Source organism: Magallana gigas, chromosome 5, assembly GCF_963853765.1.
Source record: "Magallana gigas chromosome 5, xbMagGiga1.1, whole genome shotgun sequence".
NCBI lineage: Eukaryota > Metazoa > Mollusca > Bivalvia > Ostreida > Ostreidae > Magallana > Magallana gigas.
The window spans coordinates 35,942,427-35,963,858 of NC_088857.1; the positions used below are offsets into that span (position 1 = coordinate 35,942,427).

General features: G+C 30.0%; 1 protein-coding gene across 1 annotated transcript in view; it reads right to left on the reverse strand.

Annotated features, from left to right (window-relative positions):
* Window positions 1-4,479: 4,479 nt before the first annotated feature.
* Window positions 4,480-21,432, reverse strand: part of LOC105332879 (uncharacterized) — a 33,206-nt gene continuing 16,253 nt past the window's right edge. The window contains exons 17-43 of the mRNA XM_066085224.1: window positions 21,121-21,240; window positions 20,308-20,538; window positions 20,145-20,207; window positions 19,739-19,897; window positions 16,970-17,107; window positions 16,691-16,789; window positions 16,466-16,560; window positions 16,138-16,332; window positions 15,414-15,485; window positions 14,593-14,698; window positions 14,371-14,508; window positions 14,089-14,152; window positions 13,715-13,856; window positions 13,475-13,527; window positions 13,220-13,328; window positions 13,024-13,127; window positions 12,799-12,901; window positions 12,134-12,311; window positions 9,349-9,418; window positions 9,149-9,215; window positions 8,753-8,838; window positions 7,759-7,885; window positions 7,629-7,670; window positions 7,317-7,454; window positions 7,090-7,200; window positions 6,887-6,955; window positions 4,480-6,591 (exon numbers count right to left, since the gene is read on the reverse strand). Coding sequence (XP_065941296.1) covers window positions 6,523-6,591; window positions 6,887-6,955; window positions 7,090-7,200; window positions 7,317-7,454; window positions 7,629-7,670; window positions 7,759-7,885; window positions 8,753-8,838; window positions 9,149-9,215; window positions 9,349-9,418; window positions 12,134-12,311; window positions 12,799-12,901; window positions 13,024-13,127; window positions 13,220-13,328; window positions 13,475-13,527; window positions 13,715-13,856; window positions 14,089-14,152; window positions 14,371-14,508; window positions 14,593-14,698; window positions 15,414-15,485; window positions 16,138-16,332; window positions 16,466-16,560; window positions 16,691-16,789; window positions 16,970-17,107; window positions 19,739-19,897; window positions 20,145-20,207; window positions 20,308-20,538; window positions 21,121-21,240 — 2,948 coding nt within the window. The 3' untranslated portion in view covers window positions 4,480-6,522. The remainder of the gene's footprint in view (window positions 6,592-6,886; window positions 6,956-7,089; window positions 7,201-7,316; window positions 7,455-7,628; window positions 7,671-7,758; window positions 7,886-8,752; window positions 8,839-9,148; window positions 9,216-9,348; window positions 9,419-12,133; window positions 12,312-12,798; window positions 12,902-13,023; window positions 13,128-13,219; window positions 13,329-13,474; window positions 13,528-13,714; window positions 13,857-14,088; window positions 14,153-14,370; window positions 14,509-14,592; window positions 14,699-15,413; window positions 15,486-16,137; window positions 16,333-16,465; window positions 16,561-16,690; window positions 16,790-16,969; window positions 17,108-19,738; window positions 19,898-20,144; window positions 20,208-20,307; window positions 20,539-21,120; window positions 21,241-21,432) is intronic.

Sequence of the window (21,432 nt, forward strand, 5' to 3'; positions counted from 1 at the left end):
TTTAAAAAAAAAATTCTTTATATATTCAAATGTGAAAATTCGACCCCCCCCCCCAAATGTGGCTCCACCCTACCCATGGGGAACATGATTTTATCAAACTTAAATTCACCCTAACTGAGAATGCTTTCATAGAAGTTTCAGCTTTCCTGGCCGATCGGTTTCTGAGGAGAAGATTTTTGAAGATTTACTCTCTATATTCCTATGTAAAATTCGACCACCCCCACCACCCCATTGTGGCCCCGCCCTACCCCAAAGATCATGACGTGAACAGACTTGAATCTTAACTACCTAAAGATGCTTCCACACAAGTTACAGCTCTTCTTGCTGATCAGTTTCAGAGCAGAATAATCCTAGATAAAAAGGCTACACCCCATTTCGCCCCCATCCTACCCCTGGGGATCATGTTTTGACCAAACGTGAATCTTGACTACCTGAGGATGCTTCCGCACAAGTTTCAGCTTTTTGGCTAATCAGAGGAAAGATTTATTAAGATAGAGTATTCCTTTGTAAAATTTCGACTCCCCATTGTTGCCCCACCCAACACCATGGGATCATGATTTGGACAAACTGAACTCTACACTACCCGAGGATGCTTCCACACAAGTTTCAGCTTTTCTGGCTGATCAGTTTCAGAGAAGAAGATTTTTAAGAAACACTCTATATATTCCTGTGTAAAAATTTGACATCCCCAATTGTTCCCCACCCAACCCCCCGGGATCATTATTTGAACAAACTTTAAGCTACACTACCTTTCACACAAGGATGCTTTCACACAAGTCTTAGCTTTTCTGGCAGAATTGGAAAAGAATATTTTTGAAAAATAACTAAAAAAAATTTAATAATTTTATTTACCTTCCCTTGAAAGAAGGTGTGGCCCTTCATTTTAGGAAAAAAACTTGGTTTCCCTTTACCTAAGGATGCATTGTGCCAAGTGGTTCTGGAGAAGAAGTCGATAATGTAAAAAGTTTACGGACAGACAGACGGACTCCGGACAAAAAGTGATCAGAAACGCTCACTTGAGCTTTCAGCTCAGGTGAGCTAAAAGATTTTTAAAAATATTACCTATATATCTGTATGTAAAACTTTTAACCCGTCTTTGGGCATCCAGTATTGGTCAGGGGTAACGATTTTAACGATTTAGAATCTACATTATTTGAGGATGCTTGCATAGTAGTCTCACAAATTGTAGTTCTTAAAAAAAAGATATATTCCCTATTTCTTTGTTAAACTTTGCATCCCTTTTGGGGCCCCAGTTTTGGTCTACGGGTCGCTGTTTTAACAATTTAGAATCTACATTATTTGAGGATGCTTGTATAGTAATATCAAAAAATGTAACATTGTAGTTCTTGAGAAGAAAATTTTTAAATATTTTCCCTATATATTTCTGTGTTAAAATTTGAACTCCTTTTGGGACCTCAGTATTGGTCCAGGGATCACGATTTTAACAATTTAGAATCTACATTACTTGAGGAGTCTTGCATAGTTATATAAGACATTCAGTATTTGTTTATATATAGTTTTAAAATAAAAAAAATCGGGAAATATATAATGTACAATATATAAGAAGTATGTGTTGTGTTTACATTTTCATCCTCGGTTATATAGGTATATTTTCACTATTTTATTCATCTATTACAGTATGTACATGCATTTTACATACATGTACCCTTAAATGTAGATTTTTTAAAGTCATTAGATTATCATTATACATATTCAAGAGCAAAATACACCTATTAGATGTCACCTTTTGTTACACAAGAAACACGCAAAATGTATTAAAATTGAATAAACATAATTATGTCAATATCTTCCAGTATATCATTGAAACCATCAAAGCGAATGTGCATCAAATGTGTAACAATAATGAACTTTGTGCTTCTCTGATTTTTTAAGTGGGCATTTTAGTATACCGTGTATTTCTAAATATAAAGTAAACCTTGTCGTCGTCTTACATAATTTTTGTTTAAAGGCGTTTCTAAAATTACATTTTAAAAGAATACGACATAAAAAATCAAAGTGGAGAGTGCGTGGCTACAAGTGTTTAACATTTTCCTCTCATACTGATAAGATTCTTCAGTGTATTGTGCTTTTCCAAATGTATAAAAACAAAACAAACAACAAAGCAGACGTTGTACATTATTGTATTCAAAGGGATTTCTAAAATTAGGTTCGTATACACGGATGTTTATAATTGATATTTCAATCTCAATAGATGACAAGGAATAAAATTCATTGCATTAAAATACACTTATTTTATTTTGATTTTTTGTCAAATGAGTCATATGTCTACTTTATTAAATTGATTCATTTCAATGGTATATTGCTTTTTCAGATCAGACATTTTTTTTAAAGCTAACAAAAGGATAAGGCTATGAATTGAAAACCGGAAAAGTTATATTTAATTTACAATTATAAGAATATATAATTATAGCATTTGAAAAACTGCACACCCCCTGTACCGAAATTGACAGGACACAAAACATCATTAAAACGCTATATTTTTGAAGTTTTTCAAACTTAGTATTTTAAAATCATTATCTAATGAAATTATTTACTAATATTTTGTTGTCTTTTCATTAAACATTCTGAAGAAGTCTTAAACTCTTCAGCTATACACGTTGTTTCGAGCAGGAAAATTTTTCACAACAAAGGATATGAAAGAAAAAAAGCCTCCAACAAAGACATTGATGTTGGTCAGAAGAAGAGTAAATAAAAATGACTGCAATGAAAATGACACTGCACAAGAAGTAAACAAAAGAAACAGGTCTGTGAAAAACTGGTTTTATTGTCAAAATTAAAAAAAAGCATTTAAAATTCAGCATTATCATCAGGCAATCCATTAAAATAAGTCTTCTCTCCGCGGAATGAAGAGTTAATTTTAATTGAAGTGTATCATCAGGTTTACGATACTGTTCGTTCTTTAAACTGAAGAGATAATGTTTTACGTTGGACATAAGCCCGCACTATCAATTCTGTAAGATAAATATCTAATCTATATGCTTGACCCTAGGGAACTCCCTCAGTTCTTTCTCCCAGAGAATAAACATTATTTGGCTTATAACCTTTAAATGAATTTTTCGTATCTTTTACTGTACAAAGAAACATATTGACACACGAGTCAAAAGAACGACTGTAAACTATTTGTTTTTCGGAACCAATATATGCAAAAACTACGTATATTTTACATATTACATTTTAATGTATAATTCTTTGTTTATGCTATCTGTACATGTATCACATACTATAGAATTCTAGACTCGGAATAAATACCTATTGAAATTTATTCTTTGCAGAAGTGTTTGACAGAGAACTTTTAGACAGTGTATTCATTGCGTTTTGACTGATTAGAGAACTGTAAAAACTGAAAGGGGATTAAAGAAGTTATACTCTACATGAGTTATCCCACCAATGCACAGCTTACAGTATAATTGTGCACTTAACACACGCAATCAAAGGGTTCAAAAGTTAGTTTTGCGGTAAAATGAATGCATCAAGAAAAAACATATTTGCTTCAAAAACTGCTATACTATAAATCTATATAATTTGATATGATTTTGATATTTAACCATGCTAAAGGATGAATATCTACTATATATTGAACATTAACATGAATCACACTTTGCATATATTTATACTTTGTTTTAAGCATAATTACTATTGCTACATATACATGAAACAATATGATAACCATGTTAATTCGTTATGAATGAAAAAGAATTTAAATCCTTCCTTGAATTCCATTTTAACATTGTCTTGTTCAACCATGTCTTCTCTCTCTCTCTCTCTCTCTCTCTCTCTCTCTCTCTCTCTCTCTCTGTTGAATAGAAAAATCCTCTGGTTGAACAAAACTAGTTAGTTCATACCGACTCCGCATAAACGCACAGCTACTTAAAACGTTTATAAAATATAATTGTTACGGATCACTATTTGGTGACTGGTAATGAAATGATTTGATGGTTTATTTCGGTATTTTGTTTTTGTTTTAAGTACACAAAATTAACTTAACCCGATAAGTGTATCCCTTATGTACATGTTTAGGACGCAAGTTGAAGTAACTTATGAACATTGCTCATAATGTTTTGCTTTTTTCATCGGAACATCTGATGATTGATTTTACGAGTTTTCATACGACTTAAAACTATTGTGGCATCTTATAAGCCACAATAAATATAGGCCATAATCAATTCTTTGTCAAGCACCAAGTTATCATGACAAGACATAAATTCTATGATATCAAACAAGGCTTAGATCGGCTCTTCAATAGACAATTGTTCTTGTGAACACAAAGGAGACTGTTGTTTATAACTTGAATAATCCATATTTTACATTTACGCTGCATTTTTTGTTACAAACTTAAAGAGATGTCTATTGAAGTTTGAGTTATATTTGTCCATATTGAAAAAAAATCTTAAATTAACTACTAAATACGTTTTCTCATAGTGCACCTTTTTCGGTTTTTACTAAGTAAAAATAAAAACCTTTGGTTAAATATGTCATTTATTAAATATGACAAAACTAATGAAAATTGAACATAAAAAATTGAAAGGGGATCAGACTTAAAGTATTTCTGACAAAACAAAGGCGACTTATCCATATAATGATTCCCTATATTCACAAATAAAAAGCATTTGTCAAAATATATACAATACATTTAGTCTTAGCAAAAAGATAACACACAAAGCAATAAAAAATACACTAATAATATTAATTACATATGAAAAAGGTGATATAAAAATAAAATCATTGAAACAAAAACATATGTGTAAGTAAGTAGGGAAGGGAAACAACTGACGATGTAGACTAGAATTATAAATGGTCACTTCCAAAGGCTATGAAACGTTTTAACTTGATACTAGTAGAACATACTGTACGGCTTAAAAAAATTGACAAATCTTAATATTTTGATATTTTGAGTCTGTGCGCGTTATGAATATGTATCTTTCTTTAGGCTTTGGAAGATACCTCATATTTGTTAGTGATTTTCTTTGTGCTCCTCTGACAGCTAAGGTAAGGTGTACCTTATATCCAGTAATATTTGTGATGATTGAAGGAACTCCGAACAATAGCATCGTCTAGCCGCCTAACTAAAAGTCATTTTTGATAATTGTCTAATTAAATTTTTGATATTAATTTTTTAAAAATAATGTAAACATTTATGCATATTATCATAAGATATTATTATAAATGGTTTGGTCAAACAAAGAGAGGTAACTTTAGATTTTGGGTTTAAATAGTTCATTTCATAATAGAAACTAACGGAAAACCGATTTTAAAAAAACACCCCCCTTCCCGATATAGACCTTTTGAGGGGTTTAATATTTAATTTTTTAGCACATTCATGCCAAAGAATCTGTTGCTTGACGGAGGGAACAAAATACATTTCAAAAAATGCATGTTGCATTTTAACGTTTCAAAGAGTAATTAATACGGAATATGAAATAAAATGTCATTATTAAGTTTTTATGCACATATCTGCCGCTAAAAAATATTTTCTTTATTCATTAAGACGGATTTCATTAGAAAAATAATTTTTGACCCATCGGAAAAAAATATTTACCTATAAATTTTATTTTGATATAATAAATTAGGAATTTATTATATTTTGTAGTAGATACCTTTGATTTTACTTTGCAATATCTGTAATACACTTAAGTTATTTCAGGTATTGTTGCTATCAGAAAATTTTTAATTCGCAAAAGATGAAAAGTACAAATACAAAAAGTGTCGGACATTCAATGAAAAAATGTTGGAGCGGGCGAGTGATTATAGAATAAAATATTTTCTTTTGTATGCAAAATTTTTTAGCGGTTCGTAAATAGATTTGTGCTGACGTTTATATATTTTCTACTTGTTTTTGATTTATATATTAAAACTATTTAAAATACGAAAAATAGAGCGGCAATAGAACAGAAAACAACGCAGAATATCCCTGATGAGGGAAATTATTAATTATAAAATTATTTTGCGGGGTCTGACAAACAAGAAAGTATATTGGTGTGGCCTTTAGCAAATTATGTGACACGAAAAAAACCTTATTAAGGTATTTTTTCAAGCAATTGTTATAAAGCATCAACGATAAAGTTGATCTTTTTAGACTTCTTTTCTGTGGAAGTTCCTTTACTAGACTTTGAACTAAATATAGTTTTTATCTTTAGCCAAATGCCCTATTTTTATCAGATTAATACCCCATGAAAATAAAAATAGAACTAAAAATTTAAAAGATTAATAGATTCAAATGCACTGTAGTATCTAATGAAACAATTTTTACACATTTAAGAAGATATCTGTCTTTTAATTCATAACATTACACAATCATTTGGATCAAGAAAACAAACTAATAAACTTTAAGGGAGATAAATACATGTCTTTCTAAAAGTGACTAAGATTATATAGAAAGAGCATTCGTATCCATCGTTTATCTTCAAGATGCAGTAATGAAATTAAGTTTGTTTATAATCATCATATACCTGCACTTAACCACTCAAAAAGCATGCCATTCTGTGTTTGATTTTTTTTAAGTTTTCACATCTCTGTCACTGTGTACTTTTTCTTCCACGGGTTCAGACTAAATGAAAACCAAAATCGTCCTCTCTGTAAAAAAAATGATATTTTCATTCAAAAGGTGTAAATAACAAAAGAATCAATATCGCAAAAAAATTCAAATCTGCAGCAAAGCACTTTTATCATTTATCAACATTCATTCTATATTGTAATAATACATAAACACAATAATCTAAGAGTGTTTTCTGTTAGTGCATTAATAACATCATAATTCATTTAACATTTATAATGTACATGGACTAGAACGAGACTTAAAAAGTTCTGAATATTTCAGTTAAAGCTATGTTTAAACTTGTTATTTTAAATTAAAATATATGAGCTATACCGTGTTCTCTTCCTCTGATATCAGTTTTAACGTGTTGTTTGTAGATTCATACTCAGACATCACTAAGCTCTGGGGAAAAAGATTCGTTTCGATAATGCCAAAAAATCTTTGAATAATCATAATCTATATAAATTATAATAATCTTAATAAATTCGTTGAATTTCTTTGTAATTTTATTTAAAAAGAAAACGAAACTGGCTTACTTTTTCGTGAGAAACACTTGAACAACAAGCAGTGGATGTTGTTTTTTCTGTCACAACTGAGTCTGATTTTTTGACGGTTTTATTTCGAAGTCTTTCAAATATACCCTTTTTCTAAGAGCAAAAAAAAAACATATTGAAATATGGCTAATAACTATATCCCTAGACATTTTATTTTAAAGAAAATACAAAACTATAGTAAAAATTACATCATTAGAGTATTTCCTTACTTTCATTGTGAACAACAAAGCATTGGATTTAGATGATGACTGACTGTGTGATACAGAAGTGGTTTCAGTTTTGCTATGTTCAGTGATACTAATAAGGGTAGTTAAGACTGGATATCTGTTCTTTAAACCCTGCATCACCTAAACATTATAAGAAATGTTATATGGCCGTGATGAAAAAACAGGAAAATTTATAATCACTTATTTGTATTTTTTGCATTTTTCAGACTAAAATGATTTTAAAACTCAAATTGGCAAAATGAAGTTATCCAAAATTCAAATTTTAATTAATATTGTTCGATTTTAGACCCATACCTTTTTATTCAACAGCACGTGCGAAACAAATATGAAAAACCCCTGAAAAGTATACGAAAATATCTCAATTGATAAAGAGTAATAAATATTCGATTTTATTAGCATTAATAAAAATGTATGAAAGTCTCACCTGCAATGAATTTGCAATGACAAAAATATACTGAAACACATCAGCCTTTTCGTTAACAGCCAGAATACCGAATAGCCAGGTTACACCTAGCACTGGTAAAAGTGTTCCTAGGGATCGTAAACCGGACCTGTCCATACAACAAAAAGTGTTTAAAGCAAAAATTACGTTTATGGTTTCTCTACAAAGATAATTTAGCTTAATACTAATTATTGTTTACGTTTTTATTCATTAGCACAATTCGTGTCAAAATCTTTCATTTTTTTAAATTTAAATGGTTTTGTTAAAATAAAACAATAAATTTAATACAACTAATCTGAACTCAATAAATAAAGTGCATTAACAAATATTTACATTTACTTTCTTTCCCTCTGTTGCATTGGTTGATTTGAGTGATATTTACGCATAACACAGAAGACCCAATCACCAAATCTGGTGCGTAGAAATACATTCAGTATTCCTTCAGTATTTCTTAAAGAACATGAACTGACTCTTCTCGCGACTTCAAACCGGATCACGACCTGATATTATACTTACGCTGATTAATATTTCATTGATGTTAATACATTTTGATGGTTAAATGAATTCAATTGATCGATTTCTAAGAATACCAAAAGTAAGTTCATTAAATCACAGAAAGACAAATAAAATTGTGTTATAAGAATTTAAAACGCTGTGCACTATTTTTGTCAGCATAATTGGCTGTTCAAATGGCTCTTCCGTTAAGTTCGCATTAATCGTTGAAAAAGTCGGAGCTCTTTATAAACAAATCATATTTGCGGGAAGGAAATAAATGTTTAAAAACGTAAATATAAGCATTGAATCATTATTTTTTTAAAAATGTGGTCTCATAACTGCAATGGTGTGTGCAAACAAATTATCATAACGCGCACACACCGTTGCAGTTATGAGACCACATCTTTAAAAAAGATAATGATTCAATGCTTAAATAAACTATTGTTTAGTATACATGTAGCTATTTATTGGTTTTACTTACGTTGCTTTTTTCTGAAGTGAGGATTTCATCATTGCGCTCGATGCAGACAGTACTCTCACCAGTGAAACAATTATCAGTAAGTTAAGCTTGAGAAAGACATAAATATCGTTTTCTTATAAGTAATAATATTTTTTCCATATTTCCTATCACCTAGCCGACTTTTTTTATTTTGCAAAATCACTTACAATTTGTAAAAATAGTCATTGCTGAGTTGTTTTTTTAAACAGAATTATAAATTGTGATTGAACTGTGCAATTATTTTAATAATAGTCTAAGAAAAACCTACATGTATCTGGATTTACACAACACTATAAACAGAAGTGATGAATAACAAACATATCAAAGTAATTATCAAACTTTTGATATATCATTAATAGTATCCAACATGCTACTTACCATGCTAATTAAACAAACGGGAATGATAAACAAGTAGAGGGAACCGCTTTTTGGCGACAGCCAGCAACTAAATAGTAAAAAAAAAAGTCAGTATCTAACAGAATCATAGTGGCAAGTACGCATATTAATCAATTAAATCGTTATACTATCTTACTACAAAGTATTCAAAAGTTTCATCAATTCTTGATATAAATACTTACTAATATTTAAGGTGATAATCTTTTCCCCAGAACGCTCCAAGAGTTGTTGTTGTAATAATGACAGGAAGACCTGTATGCAATATATATATATATAGAACTTCAGCATATAAAATATATTTTTTCACGCACACGTAAATTGAAATTGATATATTTTAAACTGCTAGTAAAATAGATTCAATACAAAATTAAACAACATTCTGAATTTGAAAACAAAGTATAATATAATTGATATGCACATGGATGTTTAAACCAATCATAGTATGTTGTAAAAGAAACAATCATGTTGATTTATAAAATAAAACAACAAATAACAAGGAAAGAGTAAATGATGTTGTACCGCAAAGTGTTAATTATTAATTAACAAGACAAACAAACTTATTCAATTCCTTTGTTTTCATTAAGTAATGTTTAAGGACAATTCAATTGTTAATGCTATAGCAAATAACATAACATTTGGTGTTTTTAAAAGCAGTTGCTAGATGATCTAGTTTAGATAGCGTCTTAATACCATCAATTAATGAATAAGTAATTTAACTATTCTTCTATTTAAAAAAAACAATTTTTTAAATTTGCACGTTAATATTATTACATTCTGATATTGTTTTAACAAAACTGTAATAAATTGAATATATGGAGGATTTCGACAAGTTTTTTTTATATGGTTTAATACCTCCTGTTCACAAATATAGAAATCAAATAATATAAGCTTTATAATATGTTCTGTTATGAAAATTAAATTTGTATAGCAACATTTTGTAAAATAAAAAAAAAACAGAGAATAAAAGCAAACACATAACATTTATTTAAATTTCAAAACAAAAGCCCATGTAGCATAAATATACATCTCACGCAACGGTGAACGGTTAATTTTCAAGACCTATATATCATTTAAAATGTTAAATATTTGATATAGGCCTAATCAACACATCTTAAGGTCAGACGACACTTTCCTTGATTTTATATAATTTTTTCCTTAAACTTGTTATTGATTTACTACTACTTTGACAAGCTTTCTTTGAAAAAAATAATGTACCTTACCAGGCATTTGTGCAAGATACTAGAATATGCAATTTCCTAGAAAATCTTATTGAAAATACACTTGAGTTGCTGATATAAAAAAACACTTACATATAATTATATACATATATATTTTTTTTTTTTTTAAATGATAATAAATAATAATAATAATTGTAATTGGTATATTATTAGGTCGTTGAAATTTTGATGAAATAATAATCAGTGTTCGAGAAACGTGTCGTCCGACCTTAAGTACTAAAAGCTAATATGTTATTTCAATTAAAAAGCTGTTGCTAAAATTCTTCGCAAAGGGTTATTCAAATCCTTAAAGCCAAAAATATTTTCTTTTACATTTTAAGAAAAGTTTGTGGTTGCTATTTTATAAGGCGATTATTCGTTTCATAAAATCAAGGGTACAATGACATTAATCTATGCATCAACGAGTATCTTTTTTAAAAAATAAATATCTGGACGTAGATTAGTAAGAACGTCTTTTACAGACCAAAATAAGAAAATCAATACGGATGTTTAAGGCCCTTGATGAATATAAAATGACTGTCTATTGTAAAAAACAAAAAACAAAATGAAGCATACGTCATAATACATCAATTAAGGCTTTCTAATTCATTCATCGGTAAGGTGACTGACTGAATTTTGAAGTCAAGTAAGGAATAATTCTTTTTCAATCTGTTTTATACAAAATTGCGCTGTTATCAAATATTTCACCAACGAATTTTAGAGGTAAAGTTCATATCGCGAATTTTCCGTGAAGTTGCGATTAGCCCAGTAGCATGCCACTCGGCTTTCTACTAAAATACTACCCAACTTTCACGAACGTATTTTGTAATTGATTTGTATTGTAAACTGTAAATTGAAATGTAAAAGTTCTTAAAATCCATATGGTGAATTCAGGGAAAAGCTTAATTCGTTACACTTGCTCAAGTTTACGCTGAATAAAAAACTCCAATACGAAACAAAAGTTCAATAAGTTGTATTTAAGTTGGTATATATACGGTACATGGGATTCCAGTGAAAACCGATTCTTGGAGTTCCGAGAGAACAACTTAATAACGTGCGGAGATTCCAGCACGAACAGTCCGATATAATTCTTTGCACGAAATCGACACTAACGTGCGGAAATCCAGCACAGCTAGCCCGATATCACACACACTCCACTAACGTGCGGGGTTCCAGCACAGTTAGCCAAACATAACACTCTATGCTAACGTGCGGGGTTCCAGCACAGTTAGCCCAACCGTTCTCTTCCAGATCTTAAAACATTCTCCTTACAATTATTTTTTTGAAAGACATTGTTTTTTTATGACAAAGGGATAGTAATGACATGCCAGAAAAGTAAACATTCACATATATAGTTGTTACGATAATTTCACACTTCTATTGTCCAACAATTATTTAATTTGCCTGGAGATTAAGTAAAGAAGACATCAAAGACTAGTGTTAGGAGGATTAACATTTTTGTCAAATGAAAGCATCTCCGTTTGTTTTGTTATATCCTCTTTTTTGTTACAAACTCAATTGCGTAATTAATCTGATAGAAAAAACCCCTTAAGTTATCATTACAGCTTGTAAATTTTAAATCGATAACCTGTTACATTAAAAGTTTAAAATCTAAGATTTCTAAACTTATCTATAACAATCTCTCTCACAAGATTGTTATAGATAAGTTTAGAAATGTACATATTTTAAACTTTTAATGTAACAAATACACAAAATATGCTGAAAAAGGGAGGTGTTAAAATTTACTTACCATATATAGTTAAGAGAAACCAGTGAACCCTTGATATAGACTTGAAGTTGTTTGCCACGTACATGGCGTAGTACGTGACTGTAATACTCATGAAGTAATAGACTCCCATTCCTAGCATACAGAAGAAGGTGACCAGGAAAAGATAGTGAATTATTGCTGTAATTGCAATGCAGGCACCCTAAAATATTAACAAAATAAAAAGAAATATGTTTCTTCTATCATTAATTATACGCTTGTACATTTATGGACATATATTATATAGATTAAACATAATATTTGTGTTTTTATACTTTAAAATTTCAGGATGTATATTATTGTGCATTAAAATAATTACACTGTAACTAATTCAACAGTTACTAAAGGATGTAATATAATTATGTCTTGAAAACAAACTACTGTGGTTTCATCATTATTCGTTGAATACCAATTTTCGTGGATTTCGTTAAAAGATGATCCACGAAATTAAATGTTTATTGAAGTGCAATTTCTATTAACATTTTGTATTAATAGGGTCATTGGCCACGAATTTACGTGTCCTTGAAACTGTGATTTTCACTTTATTCACGAAAATTGATACCCTTGAATATTAATGAAACCACAGTAATCTTTCATATTGTAAATGTTACTGGTAAATGGAACAAATGTTTAAACAAATATATATATACCTCATTTCCTGTCTGTTCCACAGCGGATATAAAAATCACGTATGATAGAATCAACGATCCACAGAGATTTAACAGTAGAATGTTTTGGTCACTTTTGATATATCTGAAGATACATTTAAAATATACGCACTATCTACATGAGTTTTGGATTCTAGATCATGTTTAATGACATTAAATAGATACAAGTATTTGTGTATAAACTTATCAAATTCACATTTAACATACCTCCACGTCATGGTGTAGATAACACAAGTAAGAGCTGTAAAGAATATGGAGAGAATCACCCCAACCAGGGACATCGTTTTCAACGATTGTTTGTCTTCTGTCGCCTTAATAAGAGAAAAATAGTCAGTGCCTACATTAAAAAGCTATTTTAAAACTGTACAAACAAACAAATATAAAAAAACCCGACGTATCTTACAGGAGAATATGGTCTCATCAAAATGGCAAAGTTAGTTAGATGGTTGCACTGGCAAACTGTTCTTTTATTGTCACTTTGGTTCATTTTACATCCTCTTTCTGTCCATTTGCTAATTAAAACAGTAAGACGTATTACTTAGGGATTTAGTGTGCGATAAACTGCGTATAATTTCGTTTAATCGAGGTTTTAAAGGTAGTAAAAAAGGTAGGTGAAAAGGAACGTTTATGTAAATTTGCTAGTCTTATTTTAACTTACTTTTTGGTAAAATCCCAAGAAACACATACCGCTTGCATATTACTGGATTCGTTCTAAAGCAAACACATAATATCAAATGATAAATGCAAGTGAAAGATATATAATGATGAATTATAAACGCAGTTATTTTTTTTAAAAAATCATGCAACAGTAGAACAGTTATAATACAACTAATCACCATATACAAATAAAACACTATATATATACACAGGTAATTGAAATACTGATTTTTTATCTTACAATATAGACGTGTCCAAACGTAAGATTTAGAGGTGGAATCAAAACCCCTAGATCATTTTGTGTTGTAAGGGACAATATTGGAGAATTGACAAATTCTTCCTTCGTAGATGTCTGATCCAGGTCCCTTCTGATTTGATCACTGCTTGATTTAAAATCGATACAAATGATAACCTTGTACCTCTCACTATGATTTTTTGTTCAACAAAACATTCACGTAACATTTCCACCTAACTTATAAGTCTGTTAGATATCTAAATTTTCGAAATATTCTAATGATAGTGTAAATAGATATTTAAATTTAAAAAAAAGCACTCTTGAAAATTTGACTAAAAGAAATACATGTAGAGCTATCAACTTAATATAGGAAGACTTACCTATCAGAGTCAGATGGCAAAATATTTGACATTGTTTTATATATAACCGCTACATAGTTGATTGCTAATAAAGGAAAAAGCAAGATTGATATATTGTTAAAATGACAATACATGATTATGAATCAGATAATGAGATATTGAATATTTTTATCTAGTAACTACATTGTATTTTAAAATCTATAAGTAATATATGGACATAAAATTCATTGAATAAACAATTTTGATTTTTTACCACATTCATTATAATGCAGGTTGTATCCAGTTAAATACTATATTTTATACCTTTTTCTGTTTTCGAGTCTTGTTTTGGCAATACGAAGTACGTCGGAGTTTGTTCGGAACTTCCAGAAAGGTTATTTGTTGATACATCAGGGAAACGTAGCCCAGATTCATCTATTTTTGTTTGGTTAATCGTAAGCTCTTTTAAAAAGAAAAATGAATACTTTAGTTTATAGTTAATTTGGAAAATAAAACTTGTTTATTAAGTGTTGTTCAGAGATGTACCAAAATTCGAGCCCCTGAACTGTGTTGCCGTAATATTGTCGCTTCGAATTACAACTTCACTAAGCCGTTCCATATTCTTCAGGATAGAGCTTGCGTCTTTCTGGGTCTAAAATAAATGGGGCCAATGTAATAAAATAAATGGCATTAGTCCTGTACAATTTATAACTAAAAACGTAACACTAAAATCATAACAAAATGTTTATTGTTGAATGCAGTAATTATGTAACATCGTTTACTGTAAAAAAAATCTTCAATTGATTATTATATATTAAAGTAATAAGCATTTTATGGTTATTTAAATATTCAAAATATACAACTGCAAACAAAAACATTTTTCTATCATAGGAAAAATTTGTTGTTTAAGCATACTGTTCGAGAGATAGAATAATGTTCGAAAAGTAGAATTCATGATTGAATATAATCAACTTTGTTATCATCTTTAAAACATTCTTTGATTTTAACAGACTCAAATAGAATACAAATACATTCTAATACTTAGATCTAGATTCTTATACTAATCTGTATATATCTACTGCAGTAATTAATTAATGCAAAATAAACAAAATGGACACATTTTTTAAATAAGAGAGAGGGGGGAGGTGATTTTTAAACGTACTGCCTCCAATATTTTTTTAACAAGGAGTTAAGTGTATAATGAACAAACTTGGTTTAAACTATGTACAAAGATTATGAAACTTACCCTGTATTAGTAAGAAATGTACACTCACTACTGATTACTACCCACGAACTCAACGAAAATTGAGCCACCACGAAATCTATTGAGTAGTACACCAAATGTCTTAAAAATAATAAACATTTACCTTTTCACTGACTGTTGTCCACGATTTGGAATTATTAACTGATAAAACGTTGTCAATAACAGCATAAAACACCTTAAAAACCAAAATCATTTCAGTACAATATAAAACAAACAGGTAATGAAGCAAAATCATTATGTAATTAAAAACAAACGTTGGATCTCGCTATTTATATCAAGTTATATTTACGAAACACAAATCCACGTCATTATGTATTGCAAATGGAATATGATCGCTTTATTTATCAAAAAAACTATATAACATTATATTCAGTAATCAAACTTTCTAATGACTCAAAAATGTATGTTAAAGTAAAAAAAAAAAAGCTTTTATGAAAATAAGATAAAACAAAACACATTGTTGACTACATTAGAGATGGTAAGTTTAGTGTTTATTTCATCAAGTGCATCTTATTTACAGGTACTTAGTTGAAAACCTAAAACCAACAAACTGACAGTTTTATTTATACACGCTACAATTCAAAAATTGTCAATATTATTTGTTTCTGTAGATATACTTCTAGATACCCTATGAATAAGGCTTTTTAAATTTTATTGAACCTGCTAAAGGGGAGATGGGAATATAAACAAATCGGACCTTTGGAGATCCTAGTATACTGAAAAAAAACTAATACCTTGTCCATTACCCTTAATTGTTTATTCCATTTGAGAAAACAAGTTTTAATTCAAATAATCGCTAAATATGGGTAATTTAGCTACTAAATAACCTCTTTCTCGATAGTTGACCCTGTGGAGTTGGATATGTCAACAATTTTCTCTAAGATGTCCAGAGAGGAGCTTAGATCCCCAGCACTGAGTTCATTGGTTGATGATGTAAGGTTTTTCATCATCTGTAAGGTGTTGTTGACTGTCTCTTGCACCTTGTCGGTGTTTTGAATACCATCTTCCATTAAACTATCCAACTGGTTTTTACCAAAATATGAGGAATTGCTCATAATAAATGAATCAGTCACACCAGATAAAGGATTGAAATTACATAAATTCATGTAAAGATATTTATATTTATGCTCATATCTTAGGAATATGACAACTTACTTGTAATGATGCATTCGTGAAAGCTTCCGTTGTGCAATTGATAAGGCTAGGCGATGCCCATATTCCAAGTGGTTCACAATATCTCGTTGCAGTTCCTTAATTAGAATGTATCACATTATATTTATATATTATATATTTTCCCCACCCATAAATACATTTGTGGCTTTAAACATAAAAGTTATATTAATAAATTTGTAATAATTTAGAATTATAAATCAGTGCTACCTTTCTGTTTTGATGGACAAGGTTCCTGTTTAGTTGTTCCAGCAAGTGTAGCATTCCAGAGTACACCTTCTGACCATTCACTTTCACATCTCTTTTGTTCTAAATCATAATCAATATAATTTTATATGCATCTTTATATGGTTAATGAGATTTCAACTTAATGATAAGTTTGTGGGGTTAATTTTTTTAAAAAGTATTTAAAAAAAAAATAAAAAGTCAGCATATGATTCAACATGTGATTTTTAAGGATAAAGAACACAGTTTTTAAACTTAACTTACCAGGTTGAATGACAGTTACAAACACAGAAACATTCACAGGAACATAGTAACCAGAATGCCTGCACGTATATCTTCCAGAATCAACTTCCATTCCTGCATACTTCTTCCATGTTGTTGAAAAATTTGAAATATCAACATCTACAAGAATATTGCAAGCGTTAACAGAAATGCTTTTATATTAATGAATCTGTAAATTTGACATAGATAAAAAAGACCAGCGAGCTTAAACAGTCACTCGACTATAATTCAGCCTCGTGATTGATCTTTAGAAATGCATCATAATAAGTAAATACCATCCTGTGAATTTTATATGTGGTTTTCCAGCATAGATTGAAATCTATCTGGTTATGTACATTTGTAAGTATATCTAAACAGTATTCATAATGTTATATAATTTCTGTTGAAGATTGTTTGAGAGTGTACGTGAGACATTAGATAGGCAATGGATTATATAATAAAGGTATGGGTATGTGTGGGTTTTCCGCTGAATGCTGGTGTTATAAGAGCACAAGTTTGCATCTTGCACGTTATGAAATTGGTCATCATGCATAAATAAAATTTTTAAGATTAATGTAAGAGATCTGAATATTTTTGTGTTCATATGTTCGACAATTTATGAGAAAGTAGTGCTAATAGGAGAGGGTCAGAGGACATGGAACATGATATGCAGTGGAGCCTCAGTTACCCGGACACTTTTCTTCCAAAGTCCAATTGTCTTCGTAGGTGAAATGTCCGGATATCTGAAATGTGTCTATTATTGTCATTAATGATGCTATATTTGATTAAAATGGCCCCGTTGTTTATACTGTTTACGATTTTTTTACCTATTGTATTATACAGCAGCAAATAAAAGTTTTTTTGAAATTTTTAAATTCAAATTAACCTGCTTTTTATTTTATTTTGACAAAAAATATCAACCGATCTATAATAAAAATAGAATCTATATTCATTGTGTCCAGGTGTGTGATATGTGCTCATTGACGTTATATTTTTAACTATCTATCTCTGCACACACTAATTTCAACAATAATTCATGATTTATTTTTAAAAATTATTTATTTTATTCTTTAAACATCGATATCATTGATAAAATTAACATTTACTGGTTGGAAAATTGCAAGATCCACCAATGAACTTCCGAAAAATTGACATGCTTTCAGTTGTTTTCGTTATGAACTTCCGGTTTTGACTTAATCTAACAAGGCATTCATGAAAGAATTCGTTTTAAAATAACTTTTGAATATAGTAGAACCACAGACACCCCCTGCGAAGGTTATTGACATTTAAATTTAGACTACGTGGTTTTATTTGCCCCTTTCAGTTTCGCAGTAAAAATCGCGCCTCTTGTTTATAATCTATTTCATAGAATCTATGGATACTTGTAGTCAAATATAAAATCAAACGTTAATGATTTGAAAAATGTATCTTCAATAATTGGGGAATCAAATGAGTTCTAGAAATAAATAAGATAATAGAAATTATAGGTTTTTTTCTGCTCATGCAACAATTAACATACTTAGTAGCGGTTTCTATTTCAGGAATAATTTTTGATCCTTGCCTGACCTAGTAATAACATCAATAGCGAAACAGACTATAATATTTTATGCAGAATGTTCCTTGAAAATAGTTCGATATACTAAGTTTTTATACAAAATAGACACCCGTTCTTTTTTTTTAAAAGCATGGTATTGCTCGCCAAAACCCGCAAACATGGCTATGATTTTATTAAGCAACCCAATGTTTATACTTTCAACCACGTGTAAAGTGGTTGAACACGATCGATAACTCTGTTCTGAATATCATCGTTTAGATATAAGAACTCTAGATGATGAAAAAAGACATATATCTTACTAATAGATTTTCATGTTTTAACATAAATGAAAGTATGATATGATATGAAAAACGACCAGTCCTTACGTTTTTTGAGAGCACTTAAACTTCCGCTCGAAATTTCACAGAAACTGAGCATATCTCTGTGAATTCTTGTGAACTTTCATTCGAGTACCTCTGGATTTATTTCATACTTAGCAATGATAAAAAAACCATTCCAAACACATTCGCAAGGGTGACAGAGCTATGTTAAACTTTCCAGTTTTATTGATTTAGTAAGCACATTCTTTCTTTGAAATAAAGCGATGTTTAAAAAAGCGATAGCACTTGACAGGTTGAGGTATCCAAGCCATGTGCAGTATAGCGTGATAAACCCTTTCTGGCCAGCACTGTTGGCAAATCGAAAGTATTTTATATAGTGTTTATAAAAGCTACTCATGGGGGCCAAGCACGGAAAAAAGGTGTAGAACTCAGTTTACAGGTATCATCTTTTTATTGTATTAAACGGGTTATCATCAAATTTTACCGTCCAATTAAATGAAGTAAAATGTGTAGTGTTTTGTGGTAAAAAAGACTGTCCAGATTCGGAACGCAGAATTCCAGATAAATGAGACTAAATAAATTATAAAAAAAATATGTTCCAAAATAAAATCGACCGTAAATTGGAGCTCCGGATATCTGAGGTCCGACTATCTGAATCCCCACTGTACCTTATACACAACACAGTGAAAGTCAGCCATGTACTCATATTTAGTTATTTGTCATATTAGTATTTGCTGATAAGAAAAAAACTGTCCATAAATTTACGACCGATTTGACGACTAACGACGCACGACGGAGAATGCATGCAAGGAACAAAATCAATTGCACAAGATCATCCCATTCATATAAGTTTTTTTTAAATTGAATATAAATGTTACTTTGTATTAGAACATTGACCTGGTAATGCAGATCCATCCTTTGTCATAACAAGACTTCCATTGGTCACATCCAACAAAGCCTCTGGATTTGTAACTGTACACTGAAGACTTATTTCCTCACCCCTCAATATTGAGAAGTCGTATTCTGGGTTCATTTTAAGCATCAATTTAGGAATAACTAAACATAAACAATGAAATTGAATTTGCATGGCGATACAACTTGCTACAATGAAGGTTCAAGCTTTAAATCTTACAAAACCATGTTTATATTATTAAGAAAAAAATCCTAAAGTCTAACACATTTCCTCATATTAAAGTATATCGAAAAATGGAAAATATTTTCATATTTTCTAGATAAAAAATATAAAAATATCAACAAAATATACTTGAAAATAATTCCGAATTTGTTTTATAACATTTCTTACCTTTAAGAGTCAAATTCCTTGATGCATTTGTCACAATATTTGACACTGAGATTTTCCATGTTCCTACAATTTTTCGGGTGAAAAAAACATTAACCGTATCTACTTTTCCTTAAGAATTACAAAACACCGAATAAAGACGCGCAATTATATATTGTTTAATTACCCATATCTCGCTGTAAAACGTTTGCAATGTGCAAAGTATGTATTGATGTGTTATTTTCTGTTTCAAGTGACGTCACTTTGTATCTTCTTGATGGATTAGCAATCAAGTATCCAGTATGAAACCAGTGGAACTCATACATCGTTTTGCTTCTTAATTCTAATTTAAACCAGACAGATTTTCCTTCATGTAATACGGAGCTGCTGCTTTCGAAGTTTAGTACTTGTAGTATATCTAAAGAAGAAAACATGAATTTATTATAACGTTGTGGTTCGATTCACATAAGCGTAGGTCGTCGGAACACATTTTGTGTTTTACAAGATCAGATAGTAGTTCTCGTCCTTTTTTAATATATGGGAATCTTTTTAAATCACATGTTTTTAAATTTGACGGCCTTTCCCAATCATGTTCGTTAAAAGGACTTAAGATTATTTTAAACATTGTTTTTCTATTTATTTCTTTGAACAACTTTAAAACCCATAAAACTTAAATATTAGAGAACTCATTGCGAAAAATCGTATGAACATCATCCTAAAGAATGCTGTTTCAAAACTGGCTTTAAAATGCAATTCAAATAAATAGCATCATGCAATCCTAAAACCTCTACGGAAATGAGGTCGAGGAGTCAACAAAAGCGCATTTCCTGTTGCACTGTCAATCCGATTTTATTTTGTCTGTTGCCTGTACAATTTATTGTTATTCAATTATCATAAAAGTAAAATTTTCAATCCAGTGAAACACTATCACAATTTATCAAACGTAGAAATATTTATTTGAAAACTAAATGTATATATATCTGAATATATTCGTACTTACATGTATCATTTGCACAGTTCTTCCCAGTAAACCCATTGGTACAAAAACACCGATAACCATTCACAATATCTAGACAAGATCCATTGTTCTGACATGGCTGAGTTGCACACTCATCAATATCTGAATTTATAGAGGTGTTAATTTTAAGACATTTGTTCATTGAAGATTTTTTTTATTTTCAGTCACCCATAACAATTATTCTCGTTGTTATATATATATATATATATATATATATATATATATATATATATATATATATATATATATATATATATATATATATTTGTTTTTCCTCGGACTGAAATGTCACAT